Raw genomic sequence first — 19,161 nt, 5'->3', positions numbered from 1 at the left:
GAAAATCACAGGTTGTGTCATTATCTAACTACGTTTAAAGTGAAAAATGTTTCAATTTCAAGAGAACTCTGAAGCACTTTATGCAGGGGGACGATCGATTACCAATGATCTTAAGCTCTCAGGCATTCGAAGAAATAAGATACAATGCATACAATGTATTGAGCGAGAATTTTTACAGATGCAATCAAGAAATACTTGCTTTTTTATAGAGTAACAAATTCGCCTATTTCTTTTAGCATCCCCCAAAAACTCTCTTGATCATATGCATGAGAAAACAAACAGAAAAAGAATCTGCATTTTGAAGAGATCAGTGAAATGTCACTCGACGGCTTCCGGAAAGTTCGGTTTTTAATGTTTTTTTAAACACTGTTGACAAAAAGTATTGATTTAAATACCAATTTTGTGCATTATCATCGTTGAATAATTTACAACTTCCGTCCAATATCTAAAAATCGATTGAGATAAATTGATATAGATTATCACGAATTAAAATGCTTGTTCCTGGAAATCAATCATTTCCAGAATTCATGCCGTTTTTAAAGTGTCTTATAAGCAATCATAAACAATGCAATTACAAGTACTGCTTTGTAGTAAATTAAGCTTTAGAACGAAGTAAAAAAAGGAACCAAATCAACCTGTCAAACCAAGAAACCAGAACTTATGGGAACAAAATGATTATCCTCCGAATCAGTAGAAAATAAGAGCTAAATAGTCGGAATCTTGAAATGTAAAATATTTACAAAAAGAAGTCGAAAAACTAGGAAACATTTCCGCATTAAAACAAGCAAGAAAAACTTAAGAATATCTGCAATTTTCTAGTATTAGACTCCCATAAGGCTGGTTGATAGTTGTTTTTTACTCGACAGCTTTAAAAGACAATATCGAACATTTAAAAATGAAATAATATGAACGCACATGAAAGGGTGGGATGGGGCATAAAAGTGGAACGATTTTAATGCCACATGAAACATAGAGAATTGGGTAGGGTTGACTGAACATTTTAGCCTCAGCATGCGTTTCCAGTAAGCCTTCTCTTAACGAATACGCTCTTTGAATTCCGCACAGTCGTATAGATACCCCCTTGAAAAAAGGTGTGTTGGTAGTTCCTCACAGTGATCAGAGAAACTGGGGTACAATTGCTATACTCCGTGTCTACCTATAATAGTAGTTAATAAGTAGCTTTATACCAGTATTTATTCCCGAAGGCTTTGTTTTGGTTGTGTTTATTGCTTTTATATATTCTTTAAAAGTGTTCTTATAAAACTTGAAAAGGGTGATTTCTTGACGGAAATACACGTGTATATTTTTCGTAATAAAGATACAGTTCCCTAGTTGTTCTTCTCTTGAAAATCTATTATTAAAAAACAGTGTCTCATCCCTTCAGTATTTTGCCTTAACAATGAACAGCGTATACTTATCGTCTATTTATTTGAATTCAAAATAGGTGGTTTTCTGAATACAAGTATATGTCACGTTTGCCGCACTTCAAATTAGGATTATATGATAGTACCTATAAATGCTCCTAACGGGGTGGATCCTGGATTTCAAATTTATAGGTCTTTTTGCTTTCTTGTGTAAATCATGATCCTTTTCATCTTTTTTGTAGAAAAATTGCAGGTTTTCACAATTTTTGGCATTTTACGCAAATGCTCTCCATGGTTGCGCTCCCTTAAATACGCGCCTGCCAAATTGTTCTTTCAGTAATTTAATACGTCTGAATAATTTTTTTAATATGGAACACAACTGTATTTCTGTTCTTTGACATCTATTTTTTCATGTCATAATTCAATAATAGTTACAAAAGAAGTAGCACTGCACATGTAGATTAAACATAATATCGTAACTATCTATATGTAATATTTAAACGGTAAACATGATTTCAATTTGATTGATTTGAATTTTATCTATATGTTTTAAGTTGGTTTGAATTAAAATTGATAGACCAGAAATATGTCAAACTGTGGAAACGTTATTCAAGTGAAGTAAACACCAGGTGAGGTCGTTAGGTTCTTTCTTTGTAAACTATTAAAAATTCTGATATTTATTCAACGTGTTGGGTAGATTTGGGTACCATAAGATTATTTGCGTGTTCAATGCTGGCAAAGTTTCATCTTTGTTGAAAATTAGCTAATATCCACAATTATATTGGACAGGTAATACAAACTTTCTTTGTGACTGTTTCATACAGATAATGTACTTAAGAGAGTATTACAATATTAAATATCTAAATGTAAACAAAACGAAAGAAAAGCAATCTACCTGATCCCTTATTATAATTAAGGTATAACGTCGTCTCTATATGTAATGAGTCATAGAAGAACAGATCATAGTATGCGTATATTTATAGATGCCAAAAAAATACCTAGACTTTCCGGTTAGATTTCGACTTAAAAAATCTTTTATTGCATTTTCACTACTAATTAACTTATAACTACTACTTGTCACTTTATAGGACATTCCATATTCATATATGTCCTAGATTTGAACCTATTGGAACTACGTACTCTAGTATGTATACCAACAGATATTTCTCTTTTAACACTGAAAACAAGGACGTATAACTAACATTATATACTTCCTTGCTGAAAAGAAGAAATCCAGAACAAACGGCGGTTCTATGCATTGTAAAAAATATATATGACTTAGAATGTCGTTTGATATATATCTTCATAAATTTCGTTTAGTATATTTCTAAGGTTACTTTTCGCCTTGAGAAAGTTATGTTCCTGCCAGTAAGGTCATACCAAAGACTGATAATTCCATTATTAAAATAAATTGATATCAACTGCCTCTGCCCTGAACATGCGGCATTTTGGAGTAAGAGCAGACTGGTCAGCTCCAAGTTCAAATTGTGACCGAGGTAAGTCCTCCTGAACAAGAATTTTACCTTGTGACTGCTCAGAGATATATTTCTCTGGTGAGCTATAAGGTTTACTATGATACCGGTAAGGAATTATATATCTGATATACAATTCCTTGATACCGGCCAAGAGTATCAGTACTAATATTGCATATACTTTAGAAAATGTTTTGGTTCTGACATTAAACAGCAATGTATGCAGCCGTCGGCTTGGCGTTAAACAGTACTAGTAATACATTCATGTGCAAGCAAAATTATAAACATCTATTCATTTATCGTCTGTTTTTGGGGATAGCTTTCTTATTCAAAATATTTCTTCATGCGCGGTGCAGAAAATAAAATTTTAAAAAATGGATTCATGGGAATTCCCACTTGAAAATGTGCTTTCCAGGCTGCTTTTCGACGATATTAAAAAAAAAATATGCTGGAATCCCCTCTGGATCCAGATAACTGTTATGCTTTAAGTGAATTCCAGGTGGACTGATGAATACGATGATACATCTGGTCCACAACTTTATAATACGTCCTTAATACATATACAAATTCGTAAAGGGTTCTGCCGAACTATGTGTCCCTTCTGCAATTGCTGTGGTTAGAGTAATGTAATGTGTAATGTTGACTGCCAGTAACTAAGGTCATGTATCTGTTAAATACAGAAAATGAAAAAAATCTTGATACTCTCTTTTGATTATTAAAGATTCATAAAATTCCATGAATGTTTGACAAACTATTGATGCTCAAACAAACTAAAACCAGAAATGACAGAATAAAGGATTGCTTTCTGGCTTCCGTGACAAAATGTTGCAGGATTGACAAAAATCAGTGTTTATTGTTTAATAATTGTCCACTTTTTCTGCAACTGCACTTTACAACTAATTATATATATATTCAGTCATATCACACTTCGTAGATATTTTGTATGTAATTCGGTGAAAAACAAATTATGTTTTTGTGTGCTAAAACAGCATCCCCATTATCCTAAGAACATGATTACAATAAATCATATGTGGAAAATCATCTTACTTTTTATCGTAACATACATTGTATACCAATTTTGATGAAGTTTGTTCCAGTGGTTTCATGTACATGTATCGCTTTGACAAGGCCTTGATTTTGACCATTGACCTCAGTTAACCTTTGTCTTCTGACCTGAATAACAAACTTGATATGCTTGATGATTGTCTATAAAAAGTTTAATGACATTGCCTTTCTGTATTGTGGTGATAAGGCAATAATTCAGAAATCAGACCTCTGTTTGGCTGTCACGTCAGACCTTGAAAATCAATGGGATTCAACCTCTTTTCATCTTGAATATGACTACAAAGTTTGATGAAAGAGGAAAGGCCAATTTCCTCTTCATTTATTTTACACTAGAACCATTTTAAGTTAAGTATTTCAATCTTTTCTAAAAGTGACAAGATCACAGCTTTATGTGTGTACTTTATGTTGTTACAACAGAAAGAAGTAGTTCTTAACTTGTTACCAAATTGAAATGCTTGAAAATGGCTAGAAGATTGCAATTTTGAGAGACCTTGGCAAATATCGAGTATCTATAAAAAAAAAGAATTAAGACATTCTTATCCAAAATTAAAATTCTTTCAAAAATCAAGCTATGTATTGTCTTTAAGATACAAATTCATTCTTTTTGGTTAAGTAAGTTTAAAAACAATGAAAAATTTGCAATATTGTAAAAACAACTGTCTTTCACAGCAAGGTTTAGTGCTGAATAGCTATTTGATTTCATAGCTATGTAGCTATGTATAAATGTATAAAATTATCAATTTTTTTTAAAAGTATAATCATTTTGACTCTCTGATATTACATTTTCGCTAGGTTTCATCAACTTTTAAATATTGACCTCCAGAGTAAAACAAGTCCAGAGAAAATTTGCCATCATCCCTCTTTGCTCTTACAATCTAGCTTCTATTGCCTGGACAGGTTTTTTCATGTGACGCAGAAAATGGTATCATACTTTTTTTTAATACTTCCCAGTTGATTCTGCTGCTGTTGGGCTATTAGTCCCAAATGTACCATAGGCCCAGTATTCAGTGATTCTGTATTGACATTTGTATTGCAGTTGCATATTAAATATTACTGACCTTTCTGAATTTGTTCTTATTTAAATCATAAACTTTTCTTGTAAAAGACGGTAGACAATACAGAATAAAATACGATAAGAGGGAAATAAAAAAATTGCAATCCACAGAAGAATATATAAAGGCAACAAGACAGGTGTGCTAAAGGACTGAAAGGAGTATGTAATTTTGTGTATTTTGAGAGAGTTGATTAAATTCACTAATTTTGAAGTTTCAAAAGTCTATAAAGGCTTTTATTAATTCACCTCTTTGATCTGTAACTTCTCTTAACATGACTATTTCCCACAAAATAAGATCTATATCTAAATCTAATGACATATTCCAAATCAATAAGAAATAATGCATTGTTAAATTAATAAAATAATGAGCTTGTCGATGAATAAAGTTCGATAACTCCTCAATGTCATAACAGAAATTTATAAAAAACTAAAGGGAGACCAAAGTTTCATGAAAACTGCTCAAAGCACTTTTGAGTAATTGTCCGAAAACTGGAAAATCCCCCCTTTTTTATGAATAAAATCCCATAACTCTGAAAAACGTAAAATCTAAAATTATAAATGGAGCTTTGTCTATAGATATAAACAATTCACCAAAGTTTCATGAAAACTGCTCAAAGCATTTTTGAGATATTGTCTGAAAACTGGAAAATCCCCCTTTTTTAATGAATAAATGGAGAATGTGTCCATGGGACACAGATGAAGCCTCTGCTTGCACATAACGTTATAAAGAGACATAACTCAAGAACGGTAAAAGTGACGCTACCCAAATTCAAACTTTATCTGAGTTTTGTAGTAATAAGCATTGCTTATAATTTCATAACATTTAGTTGAGGCAAACTTAAGTTAGAGAATGGAAACGAAAAAATTCAGCAATTTTTCCATTTGTAAAGGAGCATATCTCTAGAATGGTAAAAGTGACACCACTGAAATTCAAACTTGATCTGTGTTTTGTGGTAATAAACATTGTGTATAAGTTTCATAACATTTGGTTGAGGCAAACTTAAGTTAGAGAACGGAAACGAAAAATTCTGTAATTTTTCCATTTGTAAAGGGCATACCTCTAGAACGGTAAAAGTGACGCCACCAAAATTCAAACTTGATCTGTGTTTTGTGGTAATAAGCATTGTGTATAAGTTTCACAACATTTGGTTGAGGCAAACTAAAGTTCAAGAAAGGAACAATTTCAGGAGGTATAGAGGTACAGACGGACAAGGGTAAAACTTAATACCCCCTCCGCTACGATGGAGGCATAATAAAACCCCATAACTCGGAAATGTAAAATCTAAAATTTATAAAAATTTAAAGGGAGCTTACATCAATAGATATAAATATTTCACCAAAGTTTCATGCAAATTGGTCAAAGCTTTTTACAGTTATTGTCCGACTTGTTGACCAAGGAAGGAGGGACAAACGGACAGACAGATGGACAGTACGTCCTGTATAAAAAGACTCAAACATGTATTGAAACATCTTATATCATGACTGTGTCATGTATGTGTACTAAACTAGGTCAGTTTTTTTTAACAGTTATGACAAAGTGTGAGAGAACAGACTAATGTACAAACTGACAGAACAAAGAGTAAGGTATTATGTATAATCAATTATGCTATGCCAATGAAGAATTAATAATAAGATATTTGAATCTAATGACACTTGTTATTTTTTTTATTACAGAATTATTAAAATTATGACACATAATTTAAAATAAATGGCAGTGTATCAAGAATCACAACATTTAAAACATTTTAAATAATATAAAAAGAACACATACATGAACTGGTCATTTTAATATATCATAATGCAAACTGGTCAATTTACCATGATTTTCTACATACATTCATCATTCAATTCAATTAAATTCTTCATACTATGATCGATGCAATTGTATTCGGTTAATTTTTTGTACTCCTAATTAATTTTATATGATATCACAAAGTACAGAATTAATGGGAGGATAGATATGACAGTAACTCTTTCTATTTCTTTTTTTCTCCACACTTACTTTTCGGTCTTTCATCAAAAGTTACTGATGAACATTATAGTTAGCACTAAAATGTTTTGAAAATCATCTGACATTTTGCTTTTAGGTCAAACTGATATAAAAAACTTATTTAGAAACTATTATATATTATTTCAATATATGTTATATAAAGGAAACAGTAAAATAAATTTCTCATATTTTGTGTCTTAATAGAGAATCATAGTGCTTTGTTTTACTTCATTTACAACCTTGTTTGGGTTCAACTGTTAGCCAATGTAGTTTAATATGATATTCAGATTATTGCAAGAACCTCCTCTTTATACCTGGCTCAATATTTGACATACAGGAAATCGGTTTGAGGGTATTTGCATACCACTTTGACCTTCCTGAAGACCTTGAACATTTGAACTTAATTTGTTTTTTCTTTTAGTTTCAAATACATTTAAATCCAATCCAAAGAATGGGAGATAACTCAAAAAGTTTTTAAATGCAGAAGTAAACAATAATTATCTCCTTTCCATTTGAAGGTTTTAGTATAAAGACATTGGCCATATTCTCCAAGATGCATCTGCACCCTGTTTATGATTGAACTGTTAAATGGGTTGAAACAACAGATACCTCAAAACTGGCCATGAGTATACACAGGGATTTGCACAGTGATTGTCCAACATACCCTTGAAGAAGCAAACTAATGATTGAACACTTATGGCCTTAAAGGGGGAAAAAATCACATTGCTCATTTTTTTTAAAGAAAATCTACTGACCTGAATGTAAAACCGTAAATTTGATGAACTGTATTTCTAAGAAAAGCATTTATTAACTTAATTTGATACTTCTTTCATGTGTTTATCAAATTTATAAATGATTGTTATGATAAATATAAATACCTTCAAACAAGCTATTCAAACAATGCCCTGATGTTACCAGTATAAACCAGTACATAATAGTATTAGTGGGGTTATGGCAGATATCAATTCCAAAATACATAACAGAATCTACTGTAGAAAAAAACATATCCTTCATGAAAAATACAACAATACAATATGACCTTTGACTTAAAATCATCCATGCTAATGCATTCTTAATAATGTCTTTGTCTGGGTTTTAATTCTTTGGTTTTCCTCTGAAAAACTTGCTGTTATTGGGATTTCCTGGATGTCATTTTTCTTTGCCTACTTCTACAATATAAAAATTATATAAATCAAATATTTCATTGGACAATTTGTTTAATTCTAACTATGTAAATAAAACATCTTAATATACAAATATTGTTGAATCAACTTTCCTGCACTTAAAATTTTTTGAAAAACATTCTGAGCTCCAATTTTTGCACAAGAAATTAGATCGGTTAGTTTCAATTTATATGGAAGATGTGCTTTACTTCATATATATATATACAATCTACAAGGAGGATGTGTATCTCTTTCACAATTATCTTTTTAATACTTTAAAATTCACATTTATGTTCTAATCAAAATGATAAACAATATGTTTTGCACATGGGGTTATTGGCAATTCAAAATTAGATAAGACAAATGTTATTGCCACTATTGATTTCCACCATAACAGTATTCATGCATTTTACTGTTAAAGTGTCCATTTTGTAACAAAATGGCAGTTATGACACAGGTACTGTATCATTGTGACTTCATAACTGAAATTTATGTTATGAAGTGGCAAGATTATATTTTTGTTTTCATTTGGTTGTAAGTACATAAATTGTAAAAAATAACATTCTTTGTAAAACAGTCAAGCCATTATTGTTGATTGATATCAGGTATAATAGATGTTCATTAACTTTTGAAACAATCATTTTGATCATTTTGAACACTTACCTGGCTTCAGTTCTAGATGAAGTATATTCAAACCACATGACATGAGGAATTAATGTAGAATCTCGTAACATAAAAAATTCTCCAACAGGACTGAAAGTAAGATCAGAATATTTTAGCATGTTGCACTATAAAATATATATCAGGCTAGTTAAGATAGTTTTGGTTGGTCTGGCCTACATGCTACATGTATATGGAACATAAACAACTTTAAGTTTTTATTTGGACCTAATCATGGTGAAATATCAGGTGAACAGGAATAATTGGATGAAGCATAAAGATCTTTCGATTTTCTGTTTAGAATATGAGGAATAAAACCCATGTATGAATCTAACTTAAAATAACTGATTACCTTTTGTTTAAATATTTGGAAATGTTAGAAAGATTAATAAGTTTTACCATATGAGAAAGGAACTTGAAAAGATTTTTTTCTTATCCTTAGACTTCAAATTTATCTAATCAATAATAACAATATATATTTGAATGATTTTGAAAAGTCTTATCAGAGGATTTCTGCTTTATCAAGCCATTTTATAAAATTTCAATTTGTTAAAGAATTGTTGTCTTCCAAACAAACTTGAATAACAAACACCTGTCCTGAATGTCAATATTTTCTGCTGTAAAATTGCTTAAATTATGCCAGCTGTCAGCAAGTAGTTGAATGCAATGCTGTCTGTGCCTTAGTTATTTACCCTTATATATTGAAAAAAATAATGATTTTTTAATCCGTACTTTTTGTTCAATGCATATTCAAAAAGATAAATATGGTTTATAACTCTAAGGGCTATTCAGTCTCAATATATCACACCTCATAAGAATTGATAATGTTGGGTATAACACTAATGCTAGAAACACTGTATACAACTAGTAATATTTCTTAAGAACAAGCCAACATGATTATCATAATACTATTTGACCTAATTCAATTTTGTGTTGACATAAAATATCCTTGCTGCAGTCATTTCCTATAAATTTACTCTTTATAACATGTTAAACCCATCCAAATCACTTCTTTTTTTACTACCCCTAACAGAGATGACCTTTACAATTTTAGGAATTTATTTTTGTATGTTTGTAATTGATTTGGCCTATTAATTCAAGTGCCTCTGACAAGTAGATGTGTAAGAAATGCATGTCTGCCATACAAATTATAAATCTTTGATAACTTTATTATCACAAGTTACCTAAATAACGAGACTGGTTATTTCATGTATTCTACAACAAGAGTTTTACTACCAGTTTATAATTTTCAACTTTGAATTTATGTCTTTTAAGCATTTACAAACTAAGCAGTTTTTAACTAACACAGTTAAAACCCGAAATTATCTAAAGTAGAATTATCATGTGACTTCTTGAAATCAAGTTATTTACATCGTAAATTCAGAAAAAGTCAAATACAAACTTTTCAGCTGGTAATAATCTGATAATGTAACTTCTTTGAGTATAAATTTCTCCATGTGTTAATTATACATAACTGATTTAATTTTCATCAAAAAGCTGAGATATGTATCAAAATAATCCATGGATTGGAAATACATCAAAAACATGTGTTTTCAAATGTTAATTCATATCTGGAGCTAGAATTTGATAGATTTTTCTTATTTACATGTATATACTTACTGAGCAGCTAAAGTTGGAAATAAAGGAGTTAAAATAATTTGTACAACACCAAACCATACAGCTCCTAGAAATACACCCATTAAAGCACCACAAGATACTTGGAAAAATGTATGATAACCTAAATATACCCTGAAATAAAAAAAACAAATGTTTAATGTAAGAATTAAGGATGGAAGACTTTTAAAATGTTTTCCTTAACATTGCAGTACATTTTGTTATACATGTATGTTGTTTGTCACAAACTTTGTAGTTGAAGGATGTGTTTCTAATGTTTCGACTTTCCCTTAATGTTTTGTATTAAACCGTTTTTGGATTTTACCTACCTATTAAATCATTTTTGACCTGCAGTCCATAAATTTATTATTATTCTTTAAAATTTAAGGATGTTCGCACCTCTTGTTTTTAAACTTTTGTCAGATATTTGGAATCCTCTGGTTTTATCCATGTAGTGCCAGTAAAAATTTTGCTCACTAAGCCCTACTTGTCTTTTCATAATTTTATAAATCTTGTAAAATCCTTGTTATTTTTTCATAGTTTTTGATAGAAAAACAGTGCCAATGTTAATAGTATGAAAAATCTAGAGAGAATCATTTCCTGCCAAATTTTCAACGGCTTACATCTCAAAAACAAGCACACGGACCCTTCATTTTTTTCTGCTTTTTTAGTTCCGTTATTTATATACTATCAATTTATAAGTCTTTTAAAAAGCTTGTTATTTTGAAACAGAGTAGCGAACATCCTTAACCTAAAATACACTTGAGGTAAATATTTTTTATACATCTCTGTCCTTTTTACGTCTGCAACTTGACAAAATTGTATAAAGCTAGTGTGCAACAATATAAAAATTAGGAGATTTTGTATGATTGCCAATGAGACAACTATCCATCAAAGTTCAAATGAAGTAAGTGGATGTAAGCCAAGCTCAATTCATTTTTTAATTTTGTCAAATGCAATTTAGAATATTGTCAGATTTTGAAACCAAAACTTCTAGGGTAGAAATAAGTACATTGTTGATTGAGTGAATGCATACAAAGTTGCCTAGTATAACATCATTAAAATAAAGAAAGAACAGAAATAGCCAAATTCAGATCTTTAATAACTATTTTTCATGCTTATTAACATCCTGTGCAATGTGTCTTAATGCAACATAGAAAGACTTTTGAATGAAGAGATGAGAATCATGAGATATGATTGCCAAATAAAACTCCTATCTAGAAAGACCAAAGGACAAGATTGTAAACATTATATTTCATTGTTAAATAAATTTGAATATAACTAAATATGTATGGCTATGCAGTAATGAAAATTTTGGTCCTTCATTTTTTATGCATCCTGTCAATAAATATATTTTGGCCTTGCACAAGGTCTGCTTTTCTCAGACCATTTATGATGTCTTTAACTAAACTCATTTGATGTGTACTGATTGCAATTTTAGTCTGGGAAAACATGGTTTATCTTATTTAATACAATAGTTGGAAATGACTTTGAACTATCTTTCAGTAAGGGCTATTCCATTAAAAAGGAGGTACTAGGGTCGGAAGGCAAGTTTTAAGTACCCCCATGACCAAGAGGAATCTACCATGTATCTTAACACCAACCAACAGGATGTCTTTTCATGATAATACAAGAACCAACTGGAATATATCTAACTTATTTTTTACTGGCCCTTCAAAATTGAGAAGAATTACCTCTTGGAATTGTAGATATATGTATACTCTATAAAAACATCTACATGTAATATTAACATTTATTAATAATTGATATAGAAAATTACTGTCACATTTCATTGGATTTTGACATGAAAATTTGTGAACTAAAAGTTATTTTGAGTTTCTGTATAAAATATTTCATGCTTTTTCTTTCTTTTCCATATATCTTTTGGTTTTCAATTCTAGTGTTTATATTTCATCATTATAGATGTATTTTGTCACCTGCCTGGAATTATTATTTTTTTTATTGTATTTGATCAGCAAACCCGGAATTACCCTTATCCGACCCCGGAATCTGATCCGGTATTGTAATCGTCTTCATTTCCGGTTTATGGCATCCATTGTTTTTCAATGTTGTTTTTGTCAGTCAAATACGATTTTACTCGTATTTACACATTACTTGTCGGCGATTTTCAGTTAAAGCTAGCGGTTGAACAAAATGAGTATCGCTGTCATGAATAATAAAGATGAAAATAAATTTTGAGATCGTTTGGAAGTTTTAGTCCCAAATTGAAAATTGGGAAAAACGTAGGGTATTTGCCATTGCCAATAGTGGCAATACTGGCAACAGGAATGGGTCTGGTATTTGGACCCTGTGGAATACTAGAAAAATCCCTGGAGGGGTATACAATCTCAATAGTAATATAGCTTAAAAATGACCATACTGATGGTTAAAAAGGTTGGCAAAGTTAATTTTTATTTTCTTTCAAATCGAAGGTCCTTTCAATAGAATTTGACATCGTTCGTTATGTGCTTGTCATCAAAGGGAAGTAACTTTTGCACTTCCGGAACTGGTACCATAGGTAGAATACAACGTTGCGCCTGCCGCTGTGTAAGTCGCGGGAACAGTTTTGTTTTCCAAAATACCACGATATGAGCAGGAGACAAAAACAATCGGTTATATAAGTCCTTGTAAAAACAAATAATAATAAATAACGAAAAATAACACTTGTAATGAAACAGACAGTCACGAAAAATGATTGTCAAAGAAGACCAACAACTAACAATACTTAGTTTCTCTAAACACCAAGGACCACTGGCCATAAACGCTTCAACACATCAACAACCAACGGGATTTTTTATAATTGCCGTCCGACCCTGGTACACTCTTTTTAATGGAATAGCCCTAACTATGAGTACTCTTAAATCTGTACTTTATGTTTTTTCCAATTGATTTTTATAGTTTGTTCTTATGTTGTGCTGATACACCACTTTCACAGGTATGAGGAGGTTTGAGCACTCACAAAAAAGTTTAAGCCTGCCACATTCTTCGTGTGTCTGACCAAAGTCATTAGCCTATCATTCAGTGGTTGTCGTTAGTTGTTGTCTGCCTCTTTTTATTCTTTCTTTTTCATAGCATAAACCAGGCGGTTGGTTTTGTCTTCTGAATTGTGTTACATTTGCAAACAGGAACTTTTTAAGGCTTACTATACAGTATGGGATTTGCTAATTGTTGAAGTCCTTGGTCTCTGATGGATAGTTCTTTAATTGGCAATGATATCGCATCTCTTTATCTTAATTTCTGTTTAAATAGTGAATGCGAATAGTTAAACTTAAATGATAATTATGCCTTAAACGGTATCATCTATAATTGGAACTTACCTGCTATAAAGGACTAAAGAAGATACAAAAAAACAACCTATACTTGTTATGTATTTCCATAAATCATCTACCCAGTTACTATTTCTGTATACTCTGTAACAAAGAACAATAAAACTATTTAAACAATATATTGCAGAAATGACAGTAGCAAACCTTTTTTTAATTGATGATAAAGTAGCAATTGTTCAGTGTTAATTATTCACCATGTTAAAGTCACATATACATATGCAGGTAAAAATGAATGTACAACATAACCTATAAATTTTCACCCCTTAATGATACATATTCTCGCACTTACAAACTGAATTTTTGAAATTCACATCATTCAAGCTGATTATGATACAGATTCTGTGTCCACACTTTGCTTACAAGGATCCAACAACACTTGGTTCTTCCTTCTGTCCTTGTAAATACATTGTATTACATCACCCAATGAAATTTAAGCCTTCAAATTTTTGAAGGTGTGTTTTATAAATACAAAATTTGTGGATCCCAAAAGGTCTTTAAAACGAAAATAGAACAGAGCATTATTAGATCCTTGCAAGCAAAGTATGAAAACAGGGTCCGTATTTCATTGCTGTTTTACTTTCAATGTAGTTTTCTTTGTCAGACCTATTAAGCATAGAATTTCGGCACTCTTAATTTTTTTGTTTACTATTAACATGTACTTTTCCTGTTTCCAGTTAATGACAAACACAACTTTTTAAGTTGATTATGTGTAATTTTGGTTATTTTAACACTTGTGAAGTGATATAGAATCATTTATAAGTAGTTTCATCTTCTTCTTGAAGAATGAAAAAAGGGTTTTCCATAAAATTCCACAAATGGTCATAGAAGACTTGAAATTAAAGAAGTTTCTTTGTACATTTCCATCAAGAGACAAATGTTTTTTTTCCTGAATTCCTGTGAAGAAAAAGGGTGTGTTGATTATGTATAAATATGGATTATAAATCGACAAAACAGTAAATGTTGAAATAAGACCAAACTGTGAAAGCAATATTTTTTCTATCACAGAAACAATTAACATAAAATCTTGAGCTCTACTTTTTTGTAAAGATAATTCAACATTATTAATTTTCAGATGAATAAAGACAAACAGGACTAAAAATAGTGTTAGCAAATATGGAAATTAATAAAATGTCAAATTCTTAGAAAAATCAGTAATGTTCACGATTCTTTGAAATATTTGAAAATCATATCCCTTCAGCAATGGTAAATTTTTGCAGTGTTTTACCATATGAATAAATCTGATATATCATGTTTACCAGCATTTAGGATAACCCTCACCTTATAAATAAAAAGAAAACCATATATGTGGAAAAGAACCAGGCAAACTGTGCATGGCTTGATGGCATTCCATATTCTGTAAATAAAGTCTGTCTGCCTGCAAATATTTGGGAAGATGGTGTAAATAACAGCACAAAATCTGTATTCATTGAACAATATAAGATATTTAAGTACATAGAGATCTTCTGTGAGGCATTATATACATAATTCATCATTTTCATATCCTCCAATGATAAGAGCCTCTCACATTGCAATTTTTTCTATTAATAAAACTATCACATGTATTAATGAGATCTATTTATTCCTATTGAAACCTAACGAAATTGGATGAGAACTGGGCTTTTCAGTCCTAAAGAATTGAACAACAGTAAAAAGTTAATTTTACATTTGGTGGTCCATTTTCAAAACAATATTCCAACAGCAAGTTAACACATGCACAAATAAATCAGATTCAGAACAGATAATTACAAAGTCCATAACATTTAATCATGAGTTGTAGGTATTCAATGAAATCTGACCTATTTCAGTATAATTTTCACAAATTTGCTAAGCACTTCAAGAAAATTACTAAGTTTGGACTTAGAGCTGCTTTGTAATTTAAATTGCTGTATATACACCTTTACTACCAGCTGCAGTACAATGTTGTAGATATGCATGCTCCTTAAAAAAACTAAACATATGCAATGAATATGTCTTAACTAAAAGTTAAAACAAGAATTTGCATACAATGTCAAACAAGTAAACACCTCTCAATGGCGCTCATTTTTACCAGATGATATACCGTAATCAAAATATGAAGTGACTCAACATTATATAGTTCCAGACCATATATATCAAATCATTCCACATTATAGAAGCTGGGTTACAAAAGTTAGAGATGCACAAAAAAAGTCATATTCACAAAGATTTATATTACATTGTAGCATTATTTTTCTACTTGTGAAAATCAGAATATACTGATCATGAAAATTAGTTGGTTAACAGTTTTTGTTGATGTTATTTAAAAACAGAAGACCTGCTTAGTGGATGTTTAACAAATAAGAATTGCCTTCCTACACCCCCACCCCCTTTTACAATCAATTCTAGAACAGTTCTTAATTACCTCTCAATGGTCTGTGTTCCCTAATTACATGTTTTAATACTAAATTCAACAATTCATTCAGGATTATACCAATAAAATATGAAATCTGTAACAAATCAAAATAGAAATTATGTTATTAAACTAGAGACTGCACCACTTATCTGGCTAAACAATATTGAAACAACATATAAAGGAAGTATTTCATTTATTGCTTGTATCTTGATACATCATTGAACTATTTATCCAAAAGTACCTTTGAATAACAAAGCCTTAGCAAATAGGAAACAAGAATGCATGTGTTTTCATGCTAAGCATAGTCTAGAGCCTGTTATTCAGTGGTTGTTGTCGGTTGCTGTCTGTTATATTAGTTTCTCATGTACATGTGTCAAATTTCATGGCCTCAGTCAGTTTTCTAAATTTGTATGCAGTTGATTTGTTAAGTTTTGGTCCTCTTAACAGGAGCATTCCAATTTTGGAGTGCTACAATTATATGAACAAAGCAATGGTTAAACAAACCAAGTCCAGTCAACTTAAAATGTCTCGATCACAATGATTAAATTAAGTACAAGATATCATATTTTCAGATCGAGAAATAAAATAATAAATCCTGTAGTTCATGTATGATTTTAGCTAAAATGTCCTACTTATTTTCATAAATTTCACCCATCTTCAGGCTCAGGGTAAAACATTCAGGCTGATTTCAGGGAGCTGTTTTTTTTTCATTCAAATAATTTTAATTGTCATGGTGGGCCTTTTATAACAGACTATATAATAAAGGTTCCCTCATTGTTGAAGGCCATATGGTGACCTATGGTAGTTGCTTGAATCCATGTCTTCGGACTCAGGTGGAAATGTATCTCACTGACAATCATACCGCATCTCCTTATAAAGACTTAATCAAAAGCTAATTAATTACATTTCCATTTGATACACAGATCTGTCATATTTTATGTACCCGATTTATGTACTTACCGTGTGTAAATCACGTCTAAAAATAATGAGAGCAGCAAAGCCAACACACACAAAAATTGGAACCAGACTAAACCATGCTAAAACATATCCAATCAAATCTCCTGGAACAGAAATACGAAAAGGTAATAATTACAATAAAATATAGCATACATGATTTATCAAACATTGAGTATATTTGTAAGTAAATTATCATGTCAAGTAAATAATCTACAACAAAGTTTACTATAGCATGCTTTGAAAAGCCGTGAGAGAAACTGAAAGGCACCTCATTCTGTAAGTTGAGCAAATGCTACAATCTGATTTAAATTTAAAGTTTAACAAATCCTATACATAATCTATTTTTCAATTCAGTCTCTTGAACCTTTTTGAGCAAAAGTTTTCTCCAATAAATTAACATTAAATATAAATGAATGGTTTGGAATTTGTTTTCAGTGATATACATGTAAATGATAAATAAAGTTAGACGAATATAAACATGATAAATGATATATAAATTTTACAAATGTAAGCAACTTAAATCAATAAATTGAAACAATGCATTTGCATTGATATCTATACATTTAACCAAGGAGATCCAACCAAATGTTTATTAATGCGTGTGGAATGTGTATTTTTCCCTTTTCTGACCATTATTCTTTTGTCAGCTGTGTCAATCGTGCATCTGTAGTTATTAATTTATTATCATTAGAATACAGATTTCCTTCATAGTTGGTCCATGTCTGATCCACGTTCCTATATATTTAAATGGCAAAATAAGGAAAATTTACAAAAATAACCTACATTTTTTTTGTAATCACTGATTGACAAGCTATTTGGAAAGGAATGTTACGAGGCATCTGATACGAATATAACCTCAGGATTCATGTATCAGACCAAAACATTTCTACAATGAAGTTACATGAAGAAACCGTAACATGTCAGCAAAACAGAACAGCCGTGATATAGATAGAACTGCAAGAAGAGTTTGACACACACATGCATAAATGAAATCAAAGTTGTGAAAACCGAGCCTGTGATCAGGTGATCCTGGCCCAACCTCAAGTTCACATCAGTTGAATAATGCACTAGGATCCCAGGCTTCGAAAAAGACATAAGTTTTAAAACTGGTTTTCTGCAGATTATTGTTCATTTGACATGTTTGAGCCGATACCAGTTAAGAAAACATACAAGTTTCCATGAACTACACTCAATATCATGCGATTTTAATAATAATAATTTTCAGAGTGCACTCACAATGTGTAACCAGATTACATATTTATAAGTCCACATCTGTGACATCAAAAAACATGCACAAATGGCAAGTGGGCGACCACTCATTTCAAACCCTGGACTTAAGCAGAAAACTTAACAATTGTTGAAGCCGTCAGAAAAGCAATACCTATGTTCTGCTTTCCATAACAGGACAAAAAAAACAAACATGCATCAATAACCTTTGGGAGCTCACCAGGCCGCAGGTAGCACCTGCCTCATATTGCAGATCTTATCGTTATTTGGAAATCTGCGCCGCTTGACCAGAAATCTGCACCCCTTGAACTATTGAAGTCATACAACAATCACTTTTCCATTGTGGCGTTAGATATTTTCTATTGTGACGTCAAAATTTTACAGGAACCTTTGTGATGTCCAGTAATGGCGGAAAAATAGCGATAAGGTATATTTGTCAGACCTGGACCTAAGATCAAATTGGTTGTATTTCAATGTAAGATTATTAAGCATGTTAATGGTACAAGTACCAACTTTCTCATTGGAATTAAATAATTTTGAAAATAATGATATGACTATCTGCATTGGGATAAGTACACATAATTTGTATCAATCAATATTGTTAATTCATGGCCCTATATTCATTTTTAACGAAGTGGTGCTGTTTTCATTAGCTCATAATTACACCTTTTGGATATTCCACATGAGTTAACGATATAGACTTCCATTGTATGGTTTGTGTGCTACTTTCTGTGACATCAGGTGCCAGATTTCCAGTGTTGACATCTGCCATATTGACCGGAAATCGATTGCAACGCAAGCAGCAGCCAACCGACTAATCGCCGAAAGAATGAAATTCATTGGTTAAAAGCAAAATGAAAGTAAGGATTGATTGAGAAATGAAATTTGATTGGTTAGA

At 31.2% G+C, this 19,161-nt stretch overlaps 2 protein-coding genes across 3 annotated transcripts in view; one reads left to right on the top strand and one right to left on the bottom strand.

Moving 5' to 3' along the window:
* The window catches only part of LOC127728151 (40S ribosomal protein S18), an 821,762-nt gene that overhangs the window by 110,013 nt on the left and 692,588 nt on the right, over positions 1–19,161 (top strand). The gene's annotated exons all lie outside the window — the stretch shown is intronic.
* Positions 6,598–19,063, bottom strand: LOC127728133 (dolichyldiphosphatase 1-like). The gene is made up of 8 exons (XM_052235375.1): positions 18,930–19,063; positions 17,040–17,140; positions 16,089–16,173; positions 14,987–15,083; positions 13,700–13,792; positions 10,389–10,517; positions 8,772–8,861; positions 6,598–8,114 (listed from the first exon to the last, which is right to left on the bottom strand). The coding sequence occupies exons 1-8, from the start codon at positions 19,033–19,035 to the stop codon at positions 8,075–8,077; spliced, it is 741 nt and encodes a 246-aa protein (XP_052091335.1). The 5' UTR covers positions 19,036–19,063; the 3' UTR covers positions 6,598–8,074.

The sequence above is a fragment of the Mytilus californianus genome, unplaced genomic scaffold (assembly GCF_021869535.1).
Source record: "Mytilus californianus isolate M0D057914Y unplaced genomic scaffold, xbMytCali1.0.p SCAF_2, whole genome shotgun sequence".
Taxonomy (NCBI): Eukaryota; Metazoa; Mollusca; class Bivalvia; order Mytilida; family Mytilidae; genus Mytilus; species Mytilus californianus.
This window is presented reverse-complemented; position numbering and strand designations above follow the sequence as displayed.